We start from the raw sequence: 22,394 nt of genomic DNA on the forward strand, positions 1-22,394 counted from the left end.
CCCCTCGGGTTCCTCTCTTGTCCTCCTCCTCCCCCTCGGGTTCCTCTCTTGTCCTCCTCCTCCCCCTCGGGTTCCTCTCTTGTCCTCCTCCTCCCCCTCGGGTTCCTCTCTTGTCCTCCTCCTCCCCCTCGGGTTCCTCTCTTGTCCTTCTCCTCCCCCTCGGGTTCCTCTCTTGTCCTCCTCCTCCCCCTCGGGTTCCTCTCTTGTCCTCCCCCTCGGGTTCCTCTCTTGTCCTCCTTCTCCCCCTCGGGTTCATCTCTTGTCCTCCTCCTCCCCCTTATATATATATATATGAATAGGGGGGTTTATTGGGGGTGTATATATGAATAGGAGGGTATATTGGGGTATATATATGAATAGGGGGTTTATTGGGGTTATATATATATGAATTGGAAGTTTATTCGGGTGTATATATGAATAGGGGGGTTATTGGGGGTGTATATATGAATAGGTCATTTTTTGGGGGTGTATATATAAATTGGGGGGTTTATTTGAGGTGTATATATGAACATGAGGGTTTATTGAGGTGTATATATGAATTGGGAGTTTATTGGGGTGTATATGAATAGGGAGTTTATTGGGGTGTATATATGAATATGGGATTTATTGGGGTGTAAATATATAAATAGTGGGGTTATTTGGGTGTATATATGAATAGGGGGTTATTGGGGGTGTATATATGAATAGGTAGGGTTATTGGGAGTGTATATATGCATAGGGGGTGTATATAGTAACAGGAGGGTTTATTGGAGGTGTATATATGAATTGGGGGGTTTATTGTGGGTGTATACATGAATAGGGTTATGTTGGGGTGTATATATAAATAGGGTTATTTTGGGGTGTGTATAAATAGAGTTATTTTGGGGTGTACAGCTGAACCCCGTTATAACAAGGTGCTCGGGTTATAACTGGGATCCCAAAAATGGCCACCACGATCAATGGTTCCCCAAGGACTTACCCGGCATCTGCAGCTCTCTCCTCTCCCTGCTTCATCAGGCTGCGTCCACGTGCTTGGCACGGCGTTTACGTACGCTCTCCCATGCTTGGTGTTTTTTGGAGACACTTCAATTTGACTTTTGAGCGCAGAGCAGGGTCACATGACTCTTCCCTGACCAATGACCATCCAACAGTGAATAAAGCCACAATAAACGCTTGCTTGTGTGCAGTACTGCCGGGGAATTGAACCCTTGATCGTGTCATTATACCTGTCCCCTAAGCACTACACCACAATGTAGATAGGTAATGATCCTCTTTTTACAATGATTGTTTGTATGGTGTATTGTAATTGGGTTCTTTAATATGTTAAAAAAAGAAAACAAATTAAAGTCAGAACACCCTCTGGTGTAGCAGTTAGAGAATTGCACTAGCACACGAAGGATCAGGGGTTCAATTCCTGCATGGTACGGTATAATTTATAAATGATTATTTTATATAATACACATGCAGGAATTGAACCCATGATCTTCCATATTCCAGTCCACTGCTCTAAGCACTATACCATAGTGTGGATGTAAGGCAATCCTCCTTATACATCCCCATGGTTGTTTGGAAGGTATATTATTTATTTTATTTATAAAATATTTTACCAGGAAGTAATACATTGAGAGTTACCTCTCGTTTTCAAGTATGTCCTGGGCACAGAGTAAAACAAATAATACATGGTTACAAATACAGTTACATAAATGAACAAGGTATACATTTATATACAAGACATTGCATGCACAGTTAAAGAAAATATATATTATGAGCGTATGAAACAGTTACAGACCAGATTAAAGTGTGAGACAGCCTTAGATTTGAAAGAACTTAAGCTGGTGGTGGATATGAGAGTCTCTGGTAGGTTGTTCCAGTTTTGGGGTGCACGGAAGGAGAAGGAGGAACGTCCGGATACTTTGTTGAGTCTTGGGACCATGAATAGTCTTTTGGAGTCTGATCTCAGGTGATAGGTACTGCATGTGGTAGGGGTGAGGAGCTTGTTCAGGTAGCTGGGTAGCTTGCCCAGAAAGTATTTGAGGGTGAGACAGGAAAGGTGAACTTTGCGCCTAGACTCTAGTGATGACCAATCTAGTTCTTTGAGCATTTCGCAGTGATGTGTGTTGTAGTTGCATTGGAGAACAAAACGACAAATTGAATTGTAGAGGGTGTCAAGTTTGCTAAGGTGGGTTTGAGGGGCCGAGCCATATACTATGTCTCCATAGTCAATAATTGGCATTAGCATCTGCTGTGCAATACGCTTTCTGACCAGGAGACTTAGGGAGGATTTGTTCCTGTAAAGTACCCCTAGTTTGGCATAGGTCTTGGTTGTCAGGGTATCAATGTGCATCCCGAATGTTAAGTGGGAGTCAAACCATAAGCCCAGGTATTTAAAACTAGTGACAGGTGTTAGGGTGGTTTTAGCGTTGGTTCTAATCAGGAGCTCAGTCACTGGAAGCTTTACAAATTTAGTCTTGGTCCCAAATACCATTGTTACAGTCTTGTCAGTGTTTAAAAACAGTTTGTTTTGGGAAATCCAGTTTTCGAGTCTCAAAAAGTCAGACTGAAGTATGTGTTGAAGGTCAGAGAGGCTATGGCTGTGTGCATACAGGATTGTGTCATCTGCATACATGTGTATTGAGGCTTCCTTACAAGCTGCGGGAAGATCATTAATGAACACTGAGAAGAGTAGGGGCCCCAGAACAGAGCCTTGCGGGACACCACAGGTGATATCCAGGGGGTTGGAGTTAGAGCCTGAGATGGACACATGTTGGGATCTTCCTGATAGGTAGGACTGAAACCAGTTTAAAGCATGTTTCCCTATTCCAGAGCTCTGGAGTTTGTTAAGCAGGATAGCATGATCAACTGTGTCAAAAGCCTTTGCAAAATCTAGGAATACTGCACCAGTGAGTTGTCCCCGTTCCATTCCACACTGGATTTCATTGCAAACTTTTAGCAGGGTAGTTACGGTGGAGTGTTTGGGACGAAACCCAGACTGGAATTGGCTAGGGAAATTTGTCTTGGTGTAGAACTCGCTTAATTGGGAGTGGACACATTTTTCCATAACTTTGGATAGAATTGGGAGAAGTGAGATTGGCCTGTAGTTTGAGACAGTGTTTTTGTCCCCACTTTTGAAGATTGGGACAACTCTGGCAGTTTTCCAGGTCTTAGGGATATGGCCTGCAGACAGGATAGAGTTGACTATGGACGCAATTGGTTTGGCAATGGCTGGGGCACCAAGTCGTAGGAACCTAGATTGTAGTAAGTCGGGTCCACATTGGCTGCTTAGTTTTAGTTTGAGGAGCGCTTGTGTAATCTCCTCTTCAGATACTGGGCTAAATTGAAAATTGTGGGCAGTGTTGGGAGGGGGTGGGACTATAGGGGTACTCCCAGGATGAGATTCAGGTTTGGGGTTTGTGCTGCGTTTCGCTAATAAGTTAGTGGCACACCCCACAAAGTAATCATTGAATGCATTTGCAATGTCAGTGGGGTTTGTCAGAGTAATATCCCCCTTAGTGATATTACTTGGTTGTTGATGGTTAGGAGGCTGGAATATATTGTTGATAACCTTCCAGAAATTAGCTGGGTTTGATGTATTCTGGAGGAGATTGTCAGAGTAATATTGTGCTTTTGCATGCCTTGTTTGCCTTGTGCACACGTTCCGCAGGCATCTGTAGTGATTGAGATCCTTGGTAGTGCCAGTTACTTTGTAGCTTTTCCACAAGGCATCCCTGAACTGGTAGAGTGCTATAAGGTCAGGTGTAACCCATGGAAGGTGGGCCCCCCGTACCCTTATTTTGCGTAGTGGAGCATGGGTATCGCAGAGTTTTAAGAACTCGGATTGGAAATAGTCGAGCGCAGAATCAGGGTCGGGAATTAAATCGATTCTGTGCCATGGGCAGTTGGTAAGGTCATCCAGAAACTGTTGTGGGTTAAAGTTTTTAAATGTTCTAGTGAGGAGAACTTTGGGGCTTGAATGGGGCGGTTTAATTTTCCTTACACAGTACACTATTGCATGGTCACTGAAAATGTCAGGAAGGATGCCAGAGGATTGGATTCTGCTGGGGTTTGAGGAGAGAATCCAGTCTAGCAAGGAATGGTTATGCGACTTCAGGTTTATTCGTGTGGGTTGGGAAATGAGTTGCGATAGGTTAAGTGACTTGAGTTGTATCTGGATTTTGTGGTTTTTAGGGTCAAGCCAATTGAAGTTGAAATCCCCAAGGACTAGCAGCTCACTCTTCTCATTCAGAGAGGAAATGGAGGCAAGAAATTGGGTGATATCAGTCAGGGATTGTAGAAGGGCTTTAGGGGGGCGGTAGATGCCAGCAAGCAAGATGGGCTTAGAAAAGGGGAGGCAGATTTTGCCAACTAGAGTTTCAAAAGAGGGTGGACTTGGTGGGCAATGTAGCAGTGTAAATTGTAAGGTGTCTGCAATATAAAATAACACCCCTCCTCCTCTCTTTGACCTATCTCTCCTAAAAATGGAGTATCCCTGAATGGCGATATTTGCATCAGGGGTTTTAGAGGATAGCCATGTTTCTGTAAGAACGATGGCTTTGGGTTTATGCATAAGGCACCATGCCCTTAGTTCGTCTAGTTTGGGCAGCAGGCTCCGGATGTTTATATGGGCGACAGATAGCCCTTTTTGGAATTTAAAGGTGGAATTCTCAGGGGCATGGGACAGAGCTGAAATGGGAGGACCTGGGTTAGTTTCAATATCACCTGCTAGAGAGAGTAATAGTATGAGAAGAAATTTGGGTAGTTGTTTACAAGTTGTAGATTTGTGGTGTTTTCCATTAGAGTGAGCAGTGGTTGGTGTGCTGGTTTTTAGAGTTCTCCACCAACATTCAGTAGATAGTGCAAGGCTTTTGAGTAGTCCAGGGTGTATGGTGATGTTGGGTGCGGGCCAGGATGGAGGAGTTTGTAGTGGATAGAGGGAGTAACATCTCCATGAGGCCAGGAGAAAGAAAAAAATTAGAAGACATAGCAGGTTCATGATGCCAGAGGTAGGCAGTGTTGCATGGAGCTGTTATGAGCAGAGTGAGTGTGTGCAGACTAAACAGCAGGGGTGAACCTGTACCTTGTCATGTGTTTTGCTGCATTGCAATGTTAGGGTCAAGTCAGGGTTTCAGTGTTTTGTGCAGTCAGTTTTGGGAGAGGCTGCAGTGAAAGAAGTTGTAAAGGGGTGGGGGGTTAAACTATGCAGGCTAACAAGCATGGGATCATAGTGTGATCTGAATATATATATATATATATATATTCTCATGTGGTGAGCAGTTAGAGAAATGCATATAACCAGGGGTGTGTGTGTCCGTTAGCAATAAAGCATTGAATGTTAAAAAAAAAAAAAAAAAAACCTTGGAGATGTTTTTAAATCGGGAGCCATGCTCAGACCTCGTTATAAACGATCTGCGCTATAGCGGGGTTGAGCTGTATATATAAATAGGGTTATTCTGGAGTGTGTATATAAATTAGTTATTTTTGGGGGTGCACATATAAGTCGGGTTATTTTGGGGGTGTATACAAATAGGGTTATTTTGGGGTTTATATATGGTGTATGTTCTCCAGGTGAACCCTTTATTGGAGGCTTTCGGTAACGCTCAGACCGTGATGAACGACAACAGCAGCAGATTCGGAAAATACGTCCAACTGCGATTCAGCCACGGAGCCGGTGAGATATATATTACCTTTCTGTATCACGGTGTGAGATATATAGTTAGGTCCGGAAATAATTGGACACTGACATGAAATGAAACAACCGAGATGCGATAGAAGTGCAGACTTTCAGCTTTAATTCAAGGGGTTGAACAAAAATATTGTATGAAACGTTTAGGAATGCAACCATTTTCATACACAGTCCCCTTATTTCAGGGGCTCAAATGTAATTGGACAAATTAACACAATCATAAATAAAATATTCATTTTTAATACTTTGTTGAGAATCCTTTGCAGGCAATGACTGCTTGAAGTGTGGAACGCATGGACATCACCAAACGCTGGGTTTCCTCCTTTGTGATGCTTTGCCAGGCCTTTACTGCAGCTGTCTGCAGTTGTTGTTTGTTCGTGGGTCTTTCTGCCTTAAGTTTTGTCTTCAGCAAGTGCAATGCATGCTCGATCGGGTTGAGATCAGGTGATTGACTCGGCCATTGCAGAATATTTCACTTCTTCAGAGAAATGTAATTCTGTCCTGTGCTCAGGCGTGTAGCTGAATGTACTGACACCATAGAGTGTCAGTGTACTGACAACGGGGAACAGCAATCGCAGGGTACAAGGGGACCACAATTAAAGTCGGGGCTCAGGGGCATAAGTGCACAATGCTTACCCCTGCCAGCTCTTCCGTCATGGATCCCAGCTCTCCTTGGCTCCAGTTCCCGTTGCGTGCGTCCGAAATGGAAGCACTGTATGCAGATAGATAGGTGGAGAACCCGGCGCCACAGCGGTCAGTCAAACTTTACTTCCAATCTGATGATGATACAAAAAGGCTTTATTGGAATAATTGCACACACTAAAACAGCAGGCTACATCACCACCTCCTCTACGCGTTTCACGCTGTAACCGCGCTTCGTCTTGGAGTAGGGGAGGTGACTTCAGAACCCGACATATAAAATGAAAAAGCCAGCGAACCGGAGCTAATTAGCCTTGCATCAGCTGTGTATGTCACTGGGAGAATCTGTAAGTTGGCAAACAAATGGTTAACCAACACTGACATCCCTAATATAAACATATGTATAGAAAATCTGATATATCTAATTCTATACATACCCAGAGGACTAAATTGAGAGATATACCTCTAGTGCATTTAAACCAAAGGGGACCAGACAATTTAACTTAAAGATCCAAAAGCTCTCCCTCCTGGAGAGTAATTTGAACCGTTCCCCTGCCAAAATAGAAGGGGTGACCTCAAGACCCAATAAACGCAAGCTTGCTGGTGATTTGTTATGAACCAGAAGGAAATGTTTAGAAACATATTGATTATCAACTATCACTATCCAGGGACTCAGAGCATACAGCCACTCCCTTCCTTACACAGGGCTCCACACCAGGGTGTGAGGGAAAACCTCCATAACTACTGTTGGCAGGCCGGTACTTACCAGGGCTTACTGCCAGCAGGGAAGATGTCTGCAGACCATTATTATGCATGGCTACATATAAAATGCGAGGCTCTCTAAGCATCATTTTCTGTATGACTTATACACTATATATGTTTTTTTTTTTTTTTTTTTACTTTCTTTTTATTGTTTTTTTGCAAACATCTTATACACACCAAGTAACAATACCATAATTTGTTGGACAAAATCCTTTGAAGACTTACAACATATAAAAGACCACATGATGGGGAGACGACAAGACAAGAACCACGGAGGGGGGGGGGTTCGGGAAGGGTATGTCCATCTTCCAGCCGTTGGCTGCCATCCGATGGTCGCTATTTATGTATTCTGCATTTCCTGTCTCCACTTGTGCTGTATAGCTCGTGTTTTGCTAGATCCCTGCAGGAGTACCCCCTGTCAAGCCGTCATGTCCTGTCTTGTCCCCATACTGTACTGCCCATCCAAGGAGGACTCACTTTATTCTATCACAGCCAAATTGTGGCATCGCTCACCCCTGGAATATCTGTATGGGCCAGCCAAGGCAGCCAGACCTTTTGGAATTTTGCGCCAGTGTCGTTAACTAAACTCGTTAACTTTTCCATCGGGCATACAAACCAAATTCTGTTTCTGATTTTTTCTATTGATGGAATTGCGTTCTGGTTCCATAATGCTGCGGTCTCGCACCTCATAGCCGCTGCGAAGTGTGCTATTAATTTGTTCCCCGTTCTTGATACTTCTTCTGTGGGTTTACTTATGTAGCGGTCATGTAAAATGGCTACAGTCATCTCTCCTGCTGACAGTAAGGCCTGGTAAGTTGTGGGCATGCCAGCAGTAATTATGGAGGTTTGCCCTCACACCCTGGTGGGGTGCCCTGTGTATGGATGGGAGTGGTCACATGCTCTGATTCCATGGTTAGTGATGTCAGAGGTGTGTCAGTTCCAGAGTGTACATAAGGCACAGCACTGTGTCTAAAAGTTAGTCCTGAGTTCTGCCAGAGTTCTGAGTAGTTCTGTGTCCTGCGTGGTTCTGAGAAGAGTTATGTTATAGTAGCTGAGCAGGAAGACTGTGTCCAGGGACCTGGCACTGGGTAAAGACATCCCGGCTGGGATAGGGAATCCCTATTAAAGGAGAATTACACCTTTCAAAGGGAAGCACTGAGGGACAATGAGTGGCTAGAGAAACTACTGCGAGGGGCAGTTAGCCCACCTCAACCAATAAAGATGCTATTAATCACAAACCCTCTCGTGTACATGTGTGGAGTGAATGTACAGAGAGGAGCACCACAGAGGAGTTCCTCGCCAGGACCATCCCCAAGTGACCGAAGGGACCCTGATGAGGTGGAGGCGCTGCACTGGAACTAGGTAGGACTCAGCACACTACCTCAGCTGCCTGTCTGGACGGGTCCTCCCCACACACCATCATGCGGGAGACTCAGGAGTCCTGTTGCCAACAGGTGCACCACCAGACACTATCACACTGTAATGGGGACCGGTTAGACCACAGGGGCCAATGTGAGATTGGGTGGGTCAGGCCGGGTCAGAAATACCGTTACATTTGGAGGCGCTGCTGAGATCAGATCTGTCATCAGGACAGGCTCTAGCTAGGCACACTGGGAAACAGGGAGAGCGTCTGCTGCCACTCTGTGCTGCGTTGGGACGGACCTAGGGGTGGTCAAGGGGCTGTCAGGGTATTGTCAGTTCGCAGGGACGACCTAGGGGCCTGAAAGGAGTGAGGGGTTTGGAGCCGGGCTATAGCTGACCGAGTCACTTTGAGGTAGTGCTAGTTGGTAGGACGCCAGAAGGGATAGCCTGTTAACGTGGTCAGGAATCCTGGAGAGGGTCTGCGCTAGGCTGACCAAGAGAGGTAGACGCCCCAAGTACTGTATGGCAGAGCCAGAGTACTCTAGCCCATTCCAGACACTTACCATATGGAGCACAGACTGGGAGGAAGGAGTTACAGCAGACACTGAGAGAGTGAGCCTAGCCTGAGGTAGTGCAACATGAGTCCAGCCTAGATCAGGTACACATGTGGTGGTGCATCTGAGCAATCTTTATTGTACTGGTGTGGTGGCTGCCCCGCAGAGCGGAGCCCCATGTACGATAATTGGTACGAGAGCGTGACAACCCAAGGAATGGAGGATCCGCGTGGTGCGGAGAGCCCAACATGGCGACCAGAGGCTGATGGGGAAGGCACCCGTGGCGTGCGCCCCACTGAAGAGCAAACTGTCGCTGAGCTGTCTTTAACTAATCTGCTCTGGAGTGGAGCGAAGGCTGTGGCTGCCCCGTTTTTGTCCTGTCTGGGACACCGAGGGGCCACCCGTGAAGAGTGTGAGGACATTGTGATAACTGGGGGGGAACCCTGCGAGGAGAGCAAACAAACTGGCATTTCGGGCTTAAAAGCCAACCAAAATGGCGGTTCCCGCTTGCTAGGGAGACCGCATGGGCCAGTCGCAGAGAAAATGGCTGATCCAGAACTTGCAAAAAGCTGGCCGGGAATGGCGCGAACAGCAGAGCCCCGCCCTGATGGGTATGGCGCGAAAGCTATGGCTGCGCCTTCATGGACAGTGACTCACTCGGCCCCTGTGCTGAGTCAACCGCTTAGTCTATGGGACCCTCCCCTGATTTCCACCAGGGGGAGTGACTTTCAATTATGGCCTGTGGGAATGCACCCACTGGGCCCAGGGACTGATATCCAGAAGGCGCCACTACAAGAAGTAGTTCCGGCCGCGGAGGTAACGTGCAAAAAGGAGGGATATTTTGCACGAAAAGCAGCTGCCAGGAGAAGGCGGGAACTAGCCGCGGGCCAAGAATCCCACTCTGATGAGGAAATTGGCGCGAAAACGCAGACCGCGCCCACCAGGACTGAGAAAGGCGTGGCCTTAATTAAGGGGCATGCTATTCCCCTGTGGGATCCTCCCATAATTGCAACCCCTGGGGGCGGGTTCCAGCTATGCCAGCGGAAGGAGGAGCCGAAGCAGGAAGTGGCTGGCCCAGAAGCTTCTACCGGTCAGTTGCGAGGAACCACTGACCTGGAGAGACCCATACTGAAAGTGGTCCCTACCAAAAGAATGGCCTGCTCCTCCACTGTGGGAACTATGGTATCCACCCAGCCCTACTCGGTACCCGGCGGGGTACTGGTAGTCAGGGTGGCCAACACCGAGACGGTGGTCGGGCTCTGCCTACAATGTGGGCTGCCCGGAGGCATTGTTAACACGGCGGCACGCTGCCCACAATGCGGGACACTATACTTATGGCCAATGCCGACGTTCATTCCGATCCAATCTGCTGACCCCCCGGGGGATACGGCAAGGCGCTCCGCCGAGTCCCCTGGTGCACTGTGGATCAATCGTGCAAGTCCCGGCGAAAGGGGACTGGAGTCGATTAAATCGGCTGGGTCAGCAGCAACCGAGATGGTCGGGTCACTCCCCGACCGCACTGAGAAAAGACTATCGCCCCGAGCGGTGACCCCTAAGTCGGGGAAGGCAGAATACTCGGATGAGGATCTCCGCGAGCTAGCGGAGGTGAAATCGAGGCCCAGGACAGAACCGGGGAGGACGACACCCCGTAGCGTGAGTAGCAGCCTGGACAGCAGGGCATCCCCCGCAGATCGGCGAGCCGAGAGACGGAGTCCCTCCACCTCAGGACATGGTGGCGACGGGCGAGAGACGCCTACACCCCTGCGGAATGGTAAGAGAAAGCCACTCACTTACCTTGCTCCGGTAGACGGTGTAGCGGAAACAAGGCCGTGCCAGGCCCAAGACGCACGTGCGGAGGAGATACCACTTCCGGTGGAGACGACGGCGGAGCTTCCGGATGTCGTCATTGAGGAAGAGATCACGCATGGGGGTCCTACCCAAGATGGCGGCGCTTCCGGTTCCGGTGAGGACATCATTTCCGGTGGCGACGGCGGAACAGACGGGAAAGATGCAGCAACGCTTCGGCGATCGGGTGAAGGTCCCCGATCACCTCAAAGGCCCAAGAGCTGGATGGGAGACCCGCAGACGGATGAGGGTGAGCTATCCTCCTTGGAGCAGTCCATGGACAGCCGGGAACGGGTCGTAGTCCCGTGGCGTATCCCATCTTGCCCCTACGCCCAACCCCACGCCCTAGGTAAAACCCCTGCCCCCATCACCTGTTCCCCGGGGTCCCCGCCTAGTCTGGAACTTGTGGACATACCTTTGGGGGGGGAGGAGAGACGGACTGTGGAAAGACAGCACAGTTGCGCTACGGAGGGCATTTCTCGGGGAGGGGGAGAATTAGGCAAGGCCGCGGTAGGCCGGTGGTTGCCTCCTGTGACCAATAAAACAGAGGACAAGGCCCTGGGATCATCACGGTGGTCCGTACCACGGTCAGCACGGACATCGGGGGTATTCTCATGGGGGGATGCGGAAGAGAGTGACTCAGGGGATTCACATGGGTTCAAGGAACACCGTTGGTGGGCCCCCCTCTTTGAAGGTTATGCGGCCTGGATGGATCGTACGCGATTCCTTATTAGAAAGGAGGATGTAGTTGACTTTTGGTGGGCCAAGGGAGAATTCACCGCTGAACAGCGAGACAGGGAGCTGCAGGAACGGTGGTATAAGATTGAGCACAGGGAGATAGAGCCCATGGGTCCCGAGACACTGTCCGATCCTGTGGATCCTGACGAACCCCTATCATGGGTGCTACCTGGGAGGGCAGGTAGAGCTGACCTAATTAGGATCAGTAGAGCGGAACGGGCAATAATGGCTCGATACAAGTCTTCCCACGGGTTGGAGTACCCTTATGTCCCTGAACCCCTCATGGAGGAGATAGAAGAGAACAGGGAAAGGTGGCTTAGGGAAACCATCGAGATGTACCTAGTCAATAAGGGGAGTGAAGTTACAGGAAGGAGGGCAGAGGACAGAATAGATCACCTGATGCGAGTGTGGAGTATAGGGAGGAATATACACAAACACAGGGTGACCTATAGGCCCGAGAGGGGACTGCCTAGGCACTATCATGTCACGGTCCTGGACATGGGTTGTAGAGAGGTTAAGAAACCTGACCCGAGCCACTATTATTAGGGGGTACTAAGGCATTTTGCGGGCTCGTTGCTGCTGGTCGGGGCGGGCTTGGCGAGATGTTACTGTGGTCATTTTTTTTGTATAATGGACAATCTGTGATGTTAACAATTATGTGTTATGTGTTACAGTGCTTCCTGGAAGAAAGTATTTAAATTTAGGTCCCAGCGAGGACGATGGGATTCACCAGGGGGAGAATGTAGCGGTCATGTAAAATGGCTACAGTCATCTCTCCTGCTGACAGTAAGGCCTGGTAAGTTGTGGGCATGCCAGCAGTAATTATGGAGGTTTGCCCTCACACCCTGGTGGGGTGCCCTGTGTATGGATGGGAGTGGTCACATGCTCTGATTCCATGGTTAGTGATGTCAGAGGTGTGTCAGTTCCAGAGTGTACATAAGGCACAGCACTGTGTCTAAAAGTTAGTCCTGAGTTCTGCCAGAGTTCTGAGTAGTTCTGTGTCCTGCGTGGTTCTGAGAAGAGTTATGTTATAGTAGCTGAGCAGGAAGACTGTGTCCAGGGACCTGGCACAGGGTAAAGACATCCCGGCTGGGATAGGGAATCCCTATTAAAGGAGAATTACACCTTTCAAAGGGAAGCACTGAGGGACAATGAGTGGCTAGAGAACACTGGAACTAGGTAGGACTCAGCACACTACCTCAGCTGCCTGTCTGGACGGGTCCTCCCCACACACCATCATGCGGGAGACTCAGGAGTCCTGTTGCCAACAGGTGCACCACCAGACACTATCACACTGTAATGGGGACCGGTTAGACCACAAGGGCCAATGTGAGATTGGGTGGGTCAGGCCGGGTCAGAAATACCGTTACACTTAATAGGAACAGCCACGGGTCTAGCTGAATTTGGAGGCCCAAAATCCTCTGTAACCAATCTCTGATCTGGTTCCAAACGGGTACTATTTTCGGGCATGACCACAGCATGTGCACCAGATCTCCCTGTTCCCCACACTGCCGAGGACAGAGCGGGGAAGAGCCCGACACAAATTTAGCCAATCTGACTGGAGTGAGATACCATCTTAACTAAACTTTATATGAGTTCTCCTTCAATTTCGTGCAGATGGAACTACTGGCCGCGGCCTGAAATATTGCCGTCCAGTCCTCGTCTTCTAGTGGTCCCTGTAAATCAACTTCCCATTGAGTCATAAACCTGGGTCTGTTTGTGTCGTCTGCCAGCACCGCCCACATTCCTGTACAGAGTGGAGATCAGTCCCCGCGTGTCCGTGCCCCGCACACAGAGCCTTTCAAAATTCGTTAACGGTGGTCGCACCGGGTGTGTATTGTAAAATGCCCGAACCTGGAGGTACCTAATAAATTCTGTGTTAGGAATGACCTTTTCTGACTTTAATTGGTCAAATGATTTGATGGTGTTTCTACCCTCCAGGTCCTTCAGTCGACTGAACCCTAATTGTCGCCAAAGCGTGAAACTCTTACCCTCTAGCCCAGGAGCAAAATCTGGGTTACCATACAAAGGGGCCATCAGTGTGTGTTTGGAGGTCAGTGAGTGGTTACTTTTGGCCGCCTCCCAGACCGACATTGAGTTGAGCACGGAGGTTAGAGGTTCCTTTATATCCTTTACCCGTTTCCTTGAGTACCATATTAGATCTCTGAGCTCTAGCGGGGCACACACCTCTTTTTCTAGAGCTACCCACCTTCGCAGCTCCGGGTCCCCATGCCATTGTGTGATTTGACACAGTTGCGCCGCTTTATAATAGGACAATAAGCTCGGGACTGCTAGACCACCAGCTTCCCTAGGTTTCTGCATAATTTTTGCATTTATCCGTGGTTGTTTACCCTTCCAAATACATTTTGTTATTGAGTTTTGAAGGTCTGCTATCTCCAACCGCACCACGGGTATCGGAAGAGTCTGGATATAAAATCCGGGGAAGGATGTTCATCTTTACGCTGTATATCCTACCCATCCATGAAATACCATATGCTGACCAGTCTTTCAGCTCCTTTTTTAGAGTCCTCAATAGTCTGGGATAATTTGCTTGGTATAGGGAGGCTGTCTTTTTTGTGATATGCACCCCCAGGTATTTTATGGAGTTGGATTGCCACTTAAACTCAAAGTTGAGTTCTATCAATTTCTCCATCTCACGTGGGATGTTCAGGCTAAGTGCCTCAGATTTTGTCTGATTTATCTTAAAGCCAGAGATCCGGGTAAATCTCTCTAGAAGCTCAAACAGGTTAGGTAGCGAGGTGAGTGGCTTAGTAAGTGTCAGAATAATATCATCTGCGTACAATGCCACTTTGTGTTCTTGCGACTGTATTTGTACTCCAGCGATATCAGGGAGAGCGTCTGCTGCCACTCTGTGCTGCGTTGGGACGGACCTAGGGGTGGTCAAGGGGCTGTCAGGGTATTGTCAGTTCGCAGGGACGACCTAGGGGCCTGAAAGGAGTGAGGGGTTTGGAGCCGGGCTATAGCTGACCGAGTCACTTTGAGGTAGTGCTAGTTGGTAGGACGCCAGAAGGGATAGCCTGTTAACGTGGTCAGGAATCCTGGAGAGGGTCTGCGCTAGGCTGACCAAGAGAGGTAGACGCCCCAAGTACTGTATGGCAGAGCCAGAGTACTCTAGCCCATTCCAGACACTTACCATATGGAGCACAGACTGGGAGGAAGGAGTTACAGCAGACACTGAGAGAGTGAGCCTAGCCTGAGGTAGTGCAACATGAGTCCAGCCTAGATCAGGTACACATGTGGTGGTGCATCTGAGCAATCTTTATTGTACTGGTGTGGTGGCTGCCCCGCAGAGCGGAGCCCCATGTACGATAATTGGTACGAGAGCGTGACAACCCAAGGAATGGAGGATCCGCGTGGTGCGGAGAGCCCAACATGGCGACCAGAGGCTGATGGGGAAGGCACCCGTGGCGTGCGCCCCACTGAAGAGCAAACTGTCGCTGAGCTGTCTTTAACTAATCTGCTCTGGAGTGGAGCGAAGGCTGTGGCTGCCCCGTTTTTGTCCTGTCTGGGACACCGAGGGGCCACCCGTGAAGAGTGTGAGGACATTGTGATAACTGGGGGGGAACCCTGCGAGGAGAGCAAACAAACTGGCATTTCGGGCTTAAAAGCCAACCAAAATGGCGGTTCCCGCTTGCTAGGGAGACCGCATGGGCCAGTCGCAGAGAAAATGGCTGATCCAGAACTTGCAAAAAGCTGGCCGGGAATGGCGCGAACAGCAGAGCCCCGCCCTGATGGGTATGGCGCGAAAGCTATGGCTGCGCCTTCATGGACAGTGACTCACTCGGCCCCTGTGCTGAGTCAACCGCTTAGTCTATGGGACCCTCCCCTGATTTCCACCAGGGGGAGTGACTTTCAATTATGGCCTGTGGGAATGCACCCACTGGGCCCAGGGACTGATATCCAGACGGCGCCACTACAAGAAGTAGTTCCGGCCGCGGAGGTAACGTGCAAAAAGGAGGGATATTTTGCACGAAAAGCAGCTGCCAGGAGAAGGCGGGAACTAGCCGCGGGCCAAGAATCCCACTCTGATGAGGAAATTGGCGCGAAAACGCAGACCGCGCCCACCAGGACTGAGAAAGGCGTGGCCTTAATTAAGGGGCATGCTATTCCCCTGTGGGATCCTCCCATAATTGCAACCCCTGGGGGCGGGTTCCAGCTATGCCAGCGGAAGGAGGAGCCGAAGCAGGAAGTGGCTGGCCCAGAAGCTTCTACCGGTCAGTTGCGAGGAACCACTGACCTGGAGAGACCCATACTGAAAGTGGTCCCTACCAAAAGAATGGCCTGCTCCTCCACTGTGGGAACTATGGTATCCACCCAGCCCTACTCGGTACCCGGCGGGGTACTGGTAGTCAGGGTGGCCAACACCGAGACGGTGGTCGGGCTCTGCCTACAATGTGGGCTGCCCGGAGGCATTGTTAACACGGCGGCACGCTGCCCACAATGCGGGACACTATACTTATGGCCAATGCCGACGTTCATTCCGATCCAATCTGCTGACCCCCCGGGGGATACGGCAAGGCGCTCCGCCGAGTCCCCTGGTGCACTGTGGATCAATCGTGCAAGTCCCGGCGAAAGGGGACTGGAGTCGATTAAATCGGCTGGGTCAGCAGCAACCGAGATGGTCGGGTCACTCCCCGACCGCACTGAGAAAAGACTATCGCCCCGAGCGGTGACCCCTAAGTCGGGGAAGGCAGAATACTCGGATGAGGATCTCCGCGAGCTAGCGGAGGTGAAATCGAGGCCCAGGACAGAACCGGGGAGGACGACACCCCGTAGCGTGAGTAGCAGCCTGGACAGCAGGGCATCCCCCGCAGATCGGCGAGCCGAGAGACGGAGTCCCTCCACCTCAGGACATGGTGGCGACGGGCGAGAGACGCCTACACCCCTGCGGAATGGTAAGAGAAAGCCACTCACTTACCTTGCTCCGGTAGACGGTGTAGCGGAAACAAGGCCGTGCCAGGCCCAAGACGCACGTGCGGAGGAGATACCACTTCCGGTGGAGACGACGGCGGAGCTTCCGGATGTCGTCATTGAGGAAGAGATCACGCATGGGGGTCCTACCCAAGATGGCGGCGCTTCCGGTTCCGGTGAGGACATCATTTCCGGTGGCGACGGCGGAACAGACGGGAAAGATGCAGCAACGCTTCGGCGATCGGGTGAAGGTCCCCGATCACCTCAAAGGCCCAAGAGCTGGATGGGAGACCCGCAGACGGATGAGGGTGAGCTATCCTCCTTGGAGCAGTCCATGGACAGCCGGGAACGGGTCGTAGTCCCGTGGCGTATCCCATCTTGCCCCTACGCCCAACCCCACGCCCTAGGTAAAACCCCTGCCCCCATCACCTGTTCCCCGGGGTCCCCGCCTAGTCTGGAACTTGTGGACATACCTTTGGGGGGGGAGGAGAGACGGACTGTGGAAAGACAGCACAGTTGCGCTACGGAGGGCATTTCTCGGGGAGGGGGAGAATTAGGCAAGGCCGCGGTAGGCCGGTGGTTGCCTCCTGTGACCAATAAAACAGAGGACAAGGCCCTGGGATCATCACGGTGGTCCGTACCACGGTCAGCACGGACATCGGGGGTATTCTCATGGGGGGATGCGGAAGAGAGTGACTCAGGGGATTCACATGGGTTCAAGGAACACCGTTGGTGGGCCCCCCTCTTTGAAGGTTATGCGGCCTGGATGGATCGTACGCGATTCCTTATTAGAAAGGAGGATGTAGTTGACTTTTGGTGGGCCAAGGGAGAATTCACCGCTGAACAGCGAGACAGGGAGCTGCAGGAACGGTGGTATAAGATTGAGCACAGGGAGATAGAGCCCATGGGTCCCGAGACACTGTCCGATCCTGTGGATCCTGACGAACCCCTATCATGGGTGCTACCTGGGAGGGCAGGTAGAGCTGACCTAATTAGGATCAGTAGAGCGGAACGGGCAATAATGGCTCGATACAAGTCTTCCCACGGGTTGGAGTACCCTTATGTCCCTGAACCCCTCATGGAGGAGATAGAAGAGAACAGGGAAAGGTGGCTTAGGGAAACCATCGAGATGTACCTAGTCAATAAGGGGAGTGAAGTTACAGGAAGGAGGGCAGAGGACAGAATAGATCACCTGATGCGAGTGTGGAGTATAGGGAGGAATATACACAAACACAGGGTGACCTATAGGCCCGAGAGGGGACTGCCTAGGCACTATCATGTCACGGTCCTGGACATGGGTTGTAGAGAGGTTAAGAAACCTGACCCGAGCCACTATTATTAGGGGGTACTAAGGCATTTTGCGGGCTCGTTGCTGCTGGTCGGGGCGGGCTTGGCGAGATGTTACTGTGGTCATTTTTTTTGTATAATGGACAATCTGTGATGTTAACAATTATGTGTTATGTGTTACAGTGCTTCCTGGAAGAAAGTATTTAAATTTAGGTCCCAGCGAGGACGATGGGATTCACCAGGGGGAGAATGTAGCGGTCATGTAAAATGGCTACAGTCATCTCTCCTGCTGACAGTAAGGCCTGGTAAGTTGTGGGCATGCCAGCAGTAATTATGGAGGTTTGCCCTCACACCCTGGTGGGGTGCCCTGTGTATGGATGGGAGTGGTCACATGCTCTGATTCCATGGTTAGTGATGTCAGAGGTGTGTCAGTTCCAGAGTGTACATAAGGCACAGCACTGTGTCTAAAAGTTAGTCCTGAGTTCTGCCAGAGTTCTGAGTAGTTCTGTGTCCTGCGTGGTTCTGAGAAGAGTTATGTTATAGTAGCTGAGCAGGAAGACTGTGTCCAGGGACCTGGCACAGGGTAAAGACATCCCGGCTGGGATAGGGAATCCCTATTAAAGGAGAATTACACCTTTCAAAGGGAAGCACTGAGGGACAATGAGTGGCTAGAGAACACTGGAACTAGGTAGGACTCAGCACACTACCTCAGCTGCCTGTCTGGACGGGTCCTCCCCACACACCATCATGCGGGAGACTCAGGAGTCCTGTTGCCAACAGGTGCACCACCAGACACTATCACACTGTAATGGGGACCGGTTAGACCACAAGGGCCAATGTGAGATTGGGTGGGTCAGGCCGGGTCAGAAATACCGTTACACTTAATAGGAACAGCCACGGGTCTAGCTGAATTTGGAGGCCCAAAATCCTCTGTAACCAATCTCTGATCTGGTTCCAAACGGGTACTATTTTCGGGCATGACCACAGCATGTGCACCAGATCTCCCTGTTCCCCACACTGCCGAGGACAGAGCGGGGAAGAGCCCGACACAAATTTAGCCAATCTGACTGGAGTGAGATACCATCTTAACTAAACTTTATATGAGTTCTCCTTCAATTTCGTGCAGATGGAACTACTGGCCGCGGCCTGAAATATTGCCGTCCAGTCCTCGTCTTCTAGTGGTCCCTGTAAATCAACTTCCCATTGAGTCATAAACCTGGGTCTGTTTGTGTCGTCTGCCAGCACCGCCCACATTCCTGTACAGAGTGGAGATCAGTCCCCGCGTGTCCGTGCCCCGCACACAGAGCCTTTCAAAATTCGTTAACGGTGGTCGCACCGGGTGTGTATTGTAAAATGCCCGGACCTGGAGGTACCTAATAATTTCTGTGTTAGGAATGACCTTTTCTGACTTTAATTGGTCAAATGATTTGATGGTGTTTCTACCCTCCAGGTCCTTCAGTCGACTGAACCCTAATTGTCGCCAAAGCGTGAAACTCTTACCCTCTAGCCCAGGAGCAAAATCTGGGTTACCATACAAAGGGGCCATTAGTGTGTGTTTGGAGGTCAGTGAGTGGTTACTTTTGGCCGCCTCCCAGACCGACATTGAGTTGAGCACGGAGGTTAGAGGTTCCTTTATATCCTTTACCCGTTTCCTTGAGTACCATATTAGATCTCTGAGCTCTAGCGGGGCACACACCTCTTTTTCTAGAGCTACCCACCTTCGCAGCTCCGGGTCCCCATGCCATTGTGTGATTTGACACAGTTGCGCCGCTTTATAATAGGACAATAAGCTCGGGACTGCTAGACCACCAGCTTCCCTAGGTTTCTGCATAATTTTTGCATTTATCCGTGGTTGTTTACCCTTCCAAATACATTTTGTTATTGAGTTTTGAAGGTCTGCTATCTCCAACCGCACCACGGGTATCGGAAGAGTCTGGATATAAAATCCGGGGAAGGATGTTCATCTTTACGCTGTATATCCTACCCATCCATGAAATACCATATGCTGACCAGTCTTTCAGCTCCTTTTTTAGAGTCCTCAATAGTCTGGGATAATTTGCTTGGTATAGGGAGGCTGTCTTTTTTGTGATATGCACCCCCAGGTATTTTATGGAGTTGGATTGCCACTTAAACTCAAAGTTGAGTTCTATCAATTTCTCCATCTCACGTGGGATGTTCAGGCTAAGTGCCTCAGATTTTGTCTGATTTATCTTAAAGCCAGAGATCCGGGTAAATCTCTCTAGAAGCTCAAACAGGTTAGGTAGCGAGGTGAGTGGCTTAGTAAGTGTCAGAATAATATCATCTGCGTACAATGCCACTTTGTGTTCTTGCGACTGTATTTGTACTCCAGCGATATCCGGGTTGCTACGGATTTGGGCTGCTAGTGGTTCGATGCATAGGGCGAAAAGCAAGGGCGATAACGGGCAACCTTGTCTCGTACCACTTTTGATTCGGAACAGCTCTGAGGGGAAACCCTGGTGAATCACCCTTGCTGCCGGCGCTGAGTATGACGCTTTTATTGCCCTTAGGATTTTATCCCCAAACCCAAATGCCTCAAGCGTGGACTCCAAGTATGGCCAGTCTATCCTGTCAAAGGCTTTCTCCGCGTCTAAGCTCAACACCAGTCTCCGGACCTTGTTGGCCTCAACAAAATCAATTATATCTACAATCCGTCTGGTATTGTCGGCCGCTTGTCTATCTCTAATAAAGCCAACCTGGTCCGGATGGATCAGCCTCGGCAGGATGACACTTAAATGATTGGTCAATAATTTAGAGTATATTTTAACAGCAGAGTTGATCAATGATATCGGCCTTTAACTTTGGCAATTTGTGGGATCTTTGCCCTTTTTATGAATCAAGGATATCGACGCCTGGAGCATCTGCTCTGAGAAGGGCTCTCCCGCCAGGACTCCGTTAAATAACCGGAGCATATGTGGGGCGAGTATGCCTATGAATTTTTTATAGTAAAGATTGGAGAACCCATCTGGGCCTGGGGCTTTAGAGGACTTTAGATTTTTGACGACTGCTGTTAATTCTTCCCGTGTGAAATCACTCTGTATTGCCTGGCGCTCTGAGCTGTTCAGCTGTGGCAGTGCCGCATCTGCTAGGAATTTCTGCAGTTTACTGCTCGTCTTAGCGTTATGAATCACCTTCTCCCCATTGTATAGCTGTGCGTAATATTTTTTAAACTCTTCTACTATATTTTTGGGGTTAGAGTATAACTCCCCCGCCTCTGTCCTAATTGCTTCTATGTTGTAATTTGATTGTCTATTACGGAGTCTGGTGGCCAACATTGTGTCCGGTTTGTTAGCTTTCTCAAAGAACTAACCTCTGTGTCCAACTCAAATCTTTCTCGGCCCGGGATGTGAGGAGGAGGTTAAGCTCAATCCTTACATCCTTCAACTCCTTTAGTGTGTCCCCTCTACCTGATTGGCTATGTAGTGTAGAGCGCTCATGTAACCTCTTATATAGCTGAGTCAATTTGGCATCCCTTTGCCTTTTCCTTCTGGCCGCTATGCTTATCAGTACCCCCCGCATCGTGGCCTTATGAGCCTCCCACAACATTGCGTGGGATTCCACACTGCCTAGATTGGTCTGGAAAAACTGAACGACTTCCTCTTTAACCGTCTTTGCTAGATCTGGTATCTTAATCAACGATTCATTACGTTTCCAGTTTGCTCCCGGGCTAACTGGCCTAATTTGTGCGCATCTTAGCTCTATTGATGCGCGGTCCGACCAAGTAATATCATGTATTTTGGTGTCGGAAATCTGTGGAACCATTCTACTCGAAACAAAAAGTGGTCGATCCTGCTGTAACTGTCGTGAGGGTGGGAGTAGAACGTGTAGCTACGTTCCCCCTGGTGTTGCTCCCTCCATATGTCCACAAGGTTCCCTTGCTTAAGGCCTTTTAGCAAAGGCCCGTTGCCTTTGCGTCTGGCTTTCTGTTGCTGTGGGGATCTATCTATGCGCGGGTCGATCACCTTATTAAAATCACCCGCGAGGATTACACTCCCTTCTGCCCATCTTTGGAGCGTCTGTAAGAACTTATCGAAAAACTGTGTTTCGTTTTCACCGGGTGCATAGACGCAAGCTAACGTCGTTTTACTCTGCTGCAGGAGCCCCACTAAAATGAGGTATCGCCCCTTCCTGTCTCTCTTCACTCTCTCCACCTGGAAGGGGGATTTGTTATTAAATACGATAGCAACTCCCTTCTTTTTTTCGTTAGCGGAGGACAGAAAAAATTGCCTATAGTGTTTGTCAAAAAACCCTGGGCTGCTATGTGTACTGAAGTGTGTCTCCTGGAGGAAAACCACATCTGCTCCTCTTCGTCTGAACTCAGAGAAGGCGATCTTACGTTTTTTCGGGCTATTAAACCCTTTAACATTTTGGGATATAAATGTTACAGCCATGCTTTTGTGTTGAGTGGATTGCAGTGTATAAAGTAGAACCAGATCCTACCCTTATGAGGTGAAGCATAGTGGAGTTTGCTTCTGCGATGGTGAGTTCCTCTGGTCTTTACTCCTTCACTGAGGAACCCTGGGGTGGGGCGGGGGGGAAACACAAGGGAAGAACAAAAAAACAGACAACTTGGACACATACATTTAGAACCCTAGTGG

At 49.6% G+C, this 22,394-nt stretch overlaps 1 protein-coding gene across 1 annotated transcript in view; it reads left to right on the forward strand.

Moving 5' to 3' along the window:
• The window catches only part of LOC142482965 (myosin-IIIb-like), a 197,069-nt gene that overhangs the window by 77,441 nt on the left and 97,234 nt on the right, over positions 1-22,394 (forward strand). Inside the window, exon 5 of the mRNA XM_075583083.1 lies at positions 5,542-5,644. Within this exon, the coding sequence (XP_075439198.1) occupies positions 5,542-5,644 (103 nt within the window). The remainder of the gene's footprint in view (positions 1-5,541; positions 5,645-22,394) is intronic.

Source organism: Ascaphus truei, unplaced genomic scaffold (genome assembly GCF_040206685.1).
Source record: "Ascaphus truei isolate aAscTru1 unplaced genomic scaffold, aAscTru1.hap1 HAP1_SCAFFOLD_284, whole genome shotgun sequence".
NCBI lineage: Eukaryota > Metazoa > Chordata > Amphibia > Anura > Ascaphidae > Ascaphus > Ascaphus truei.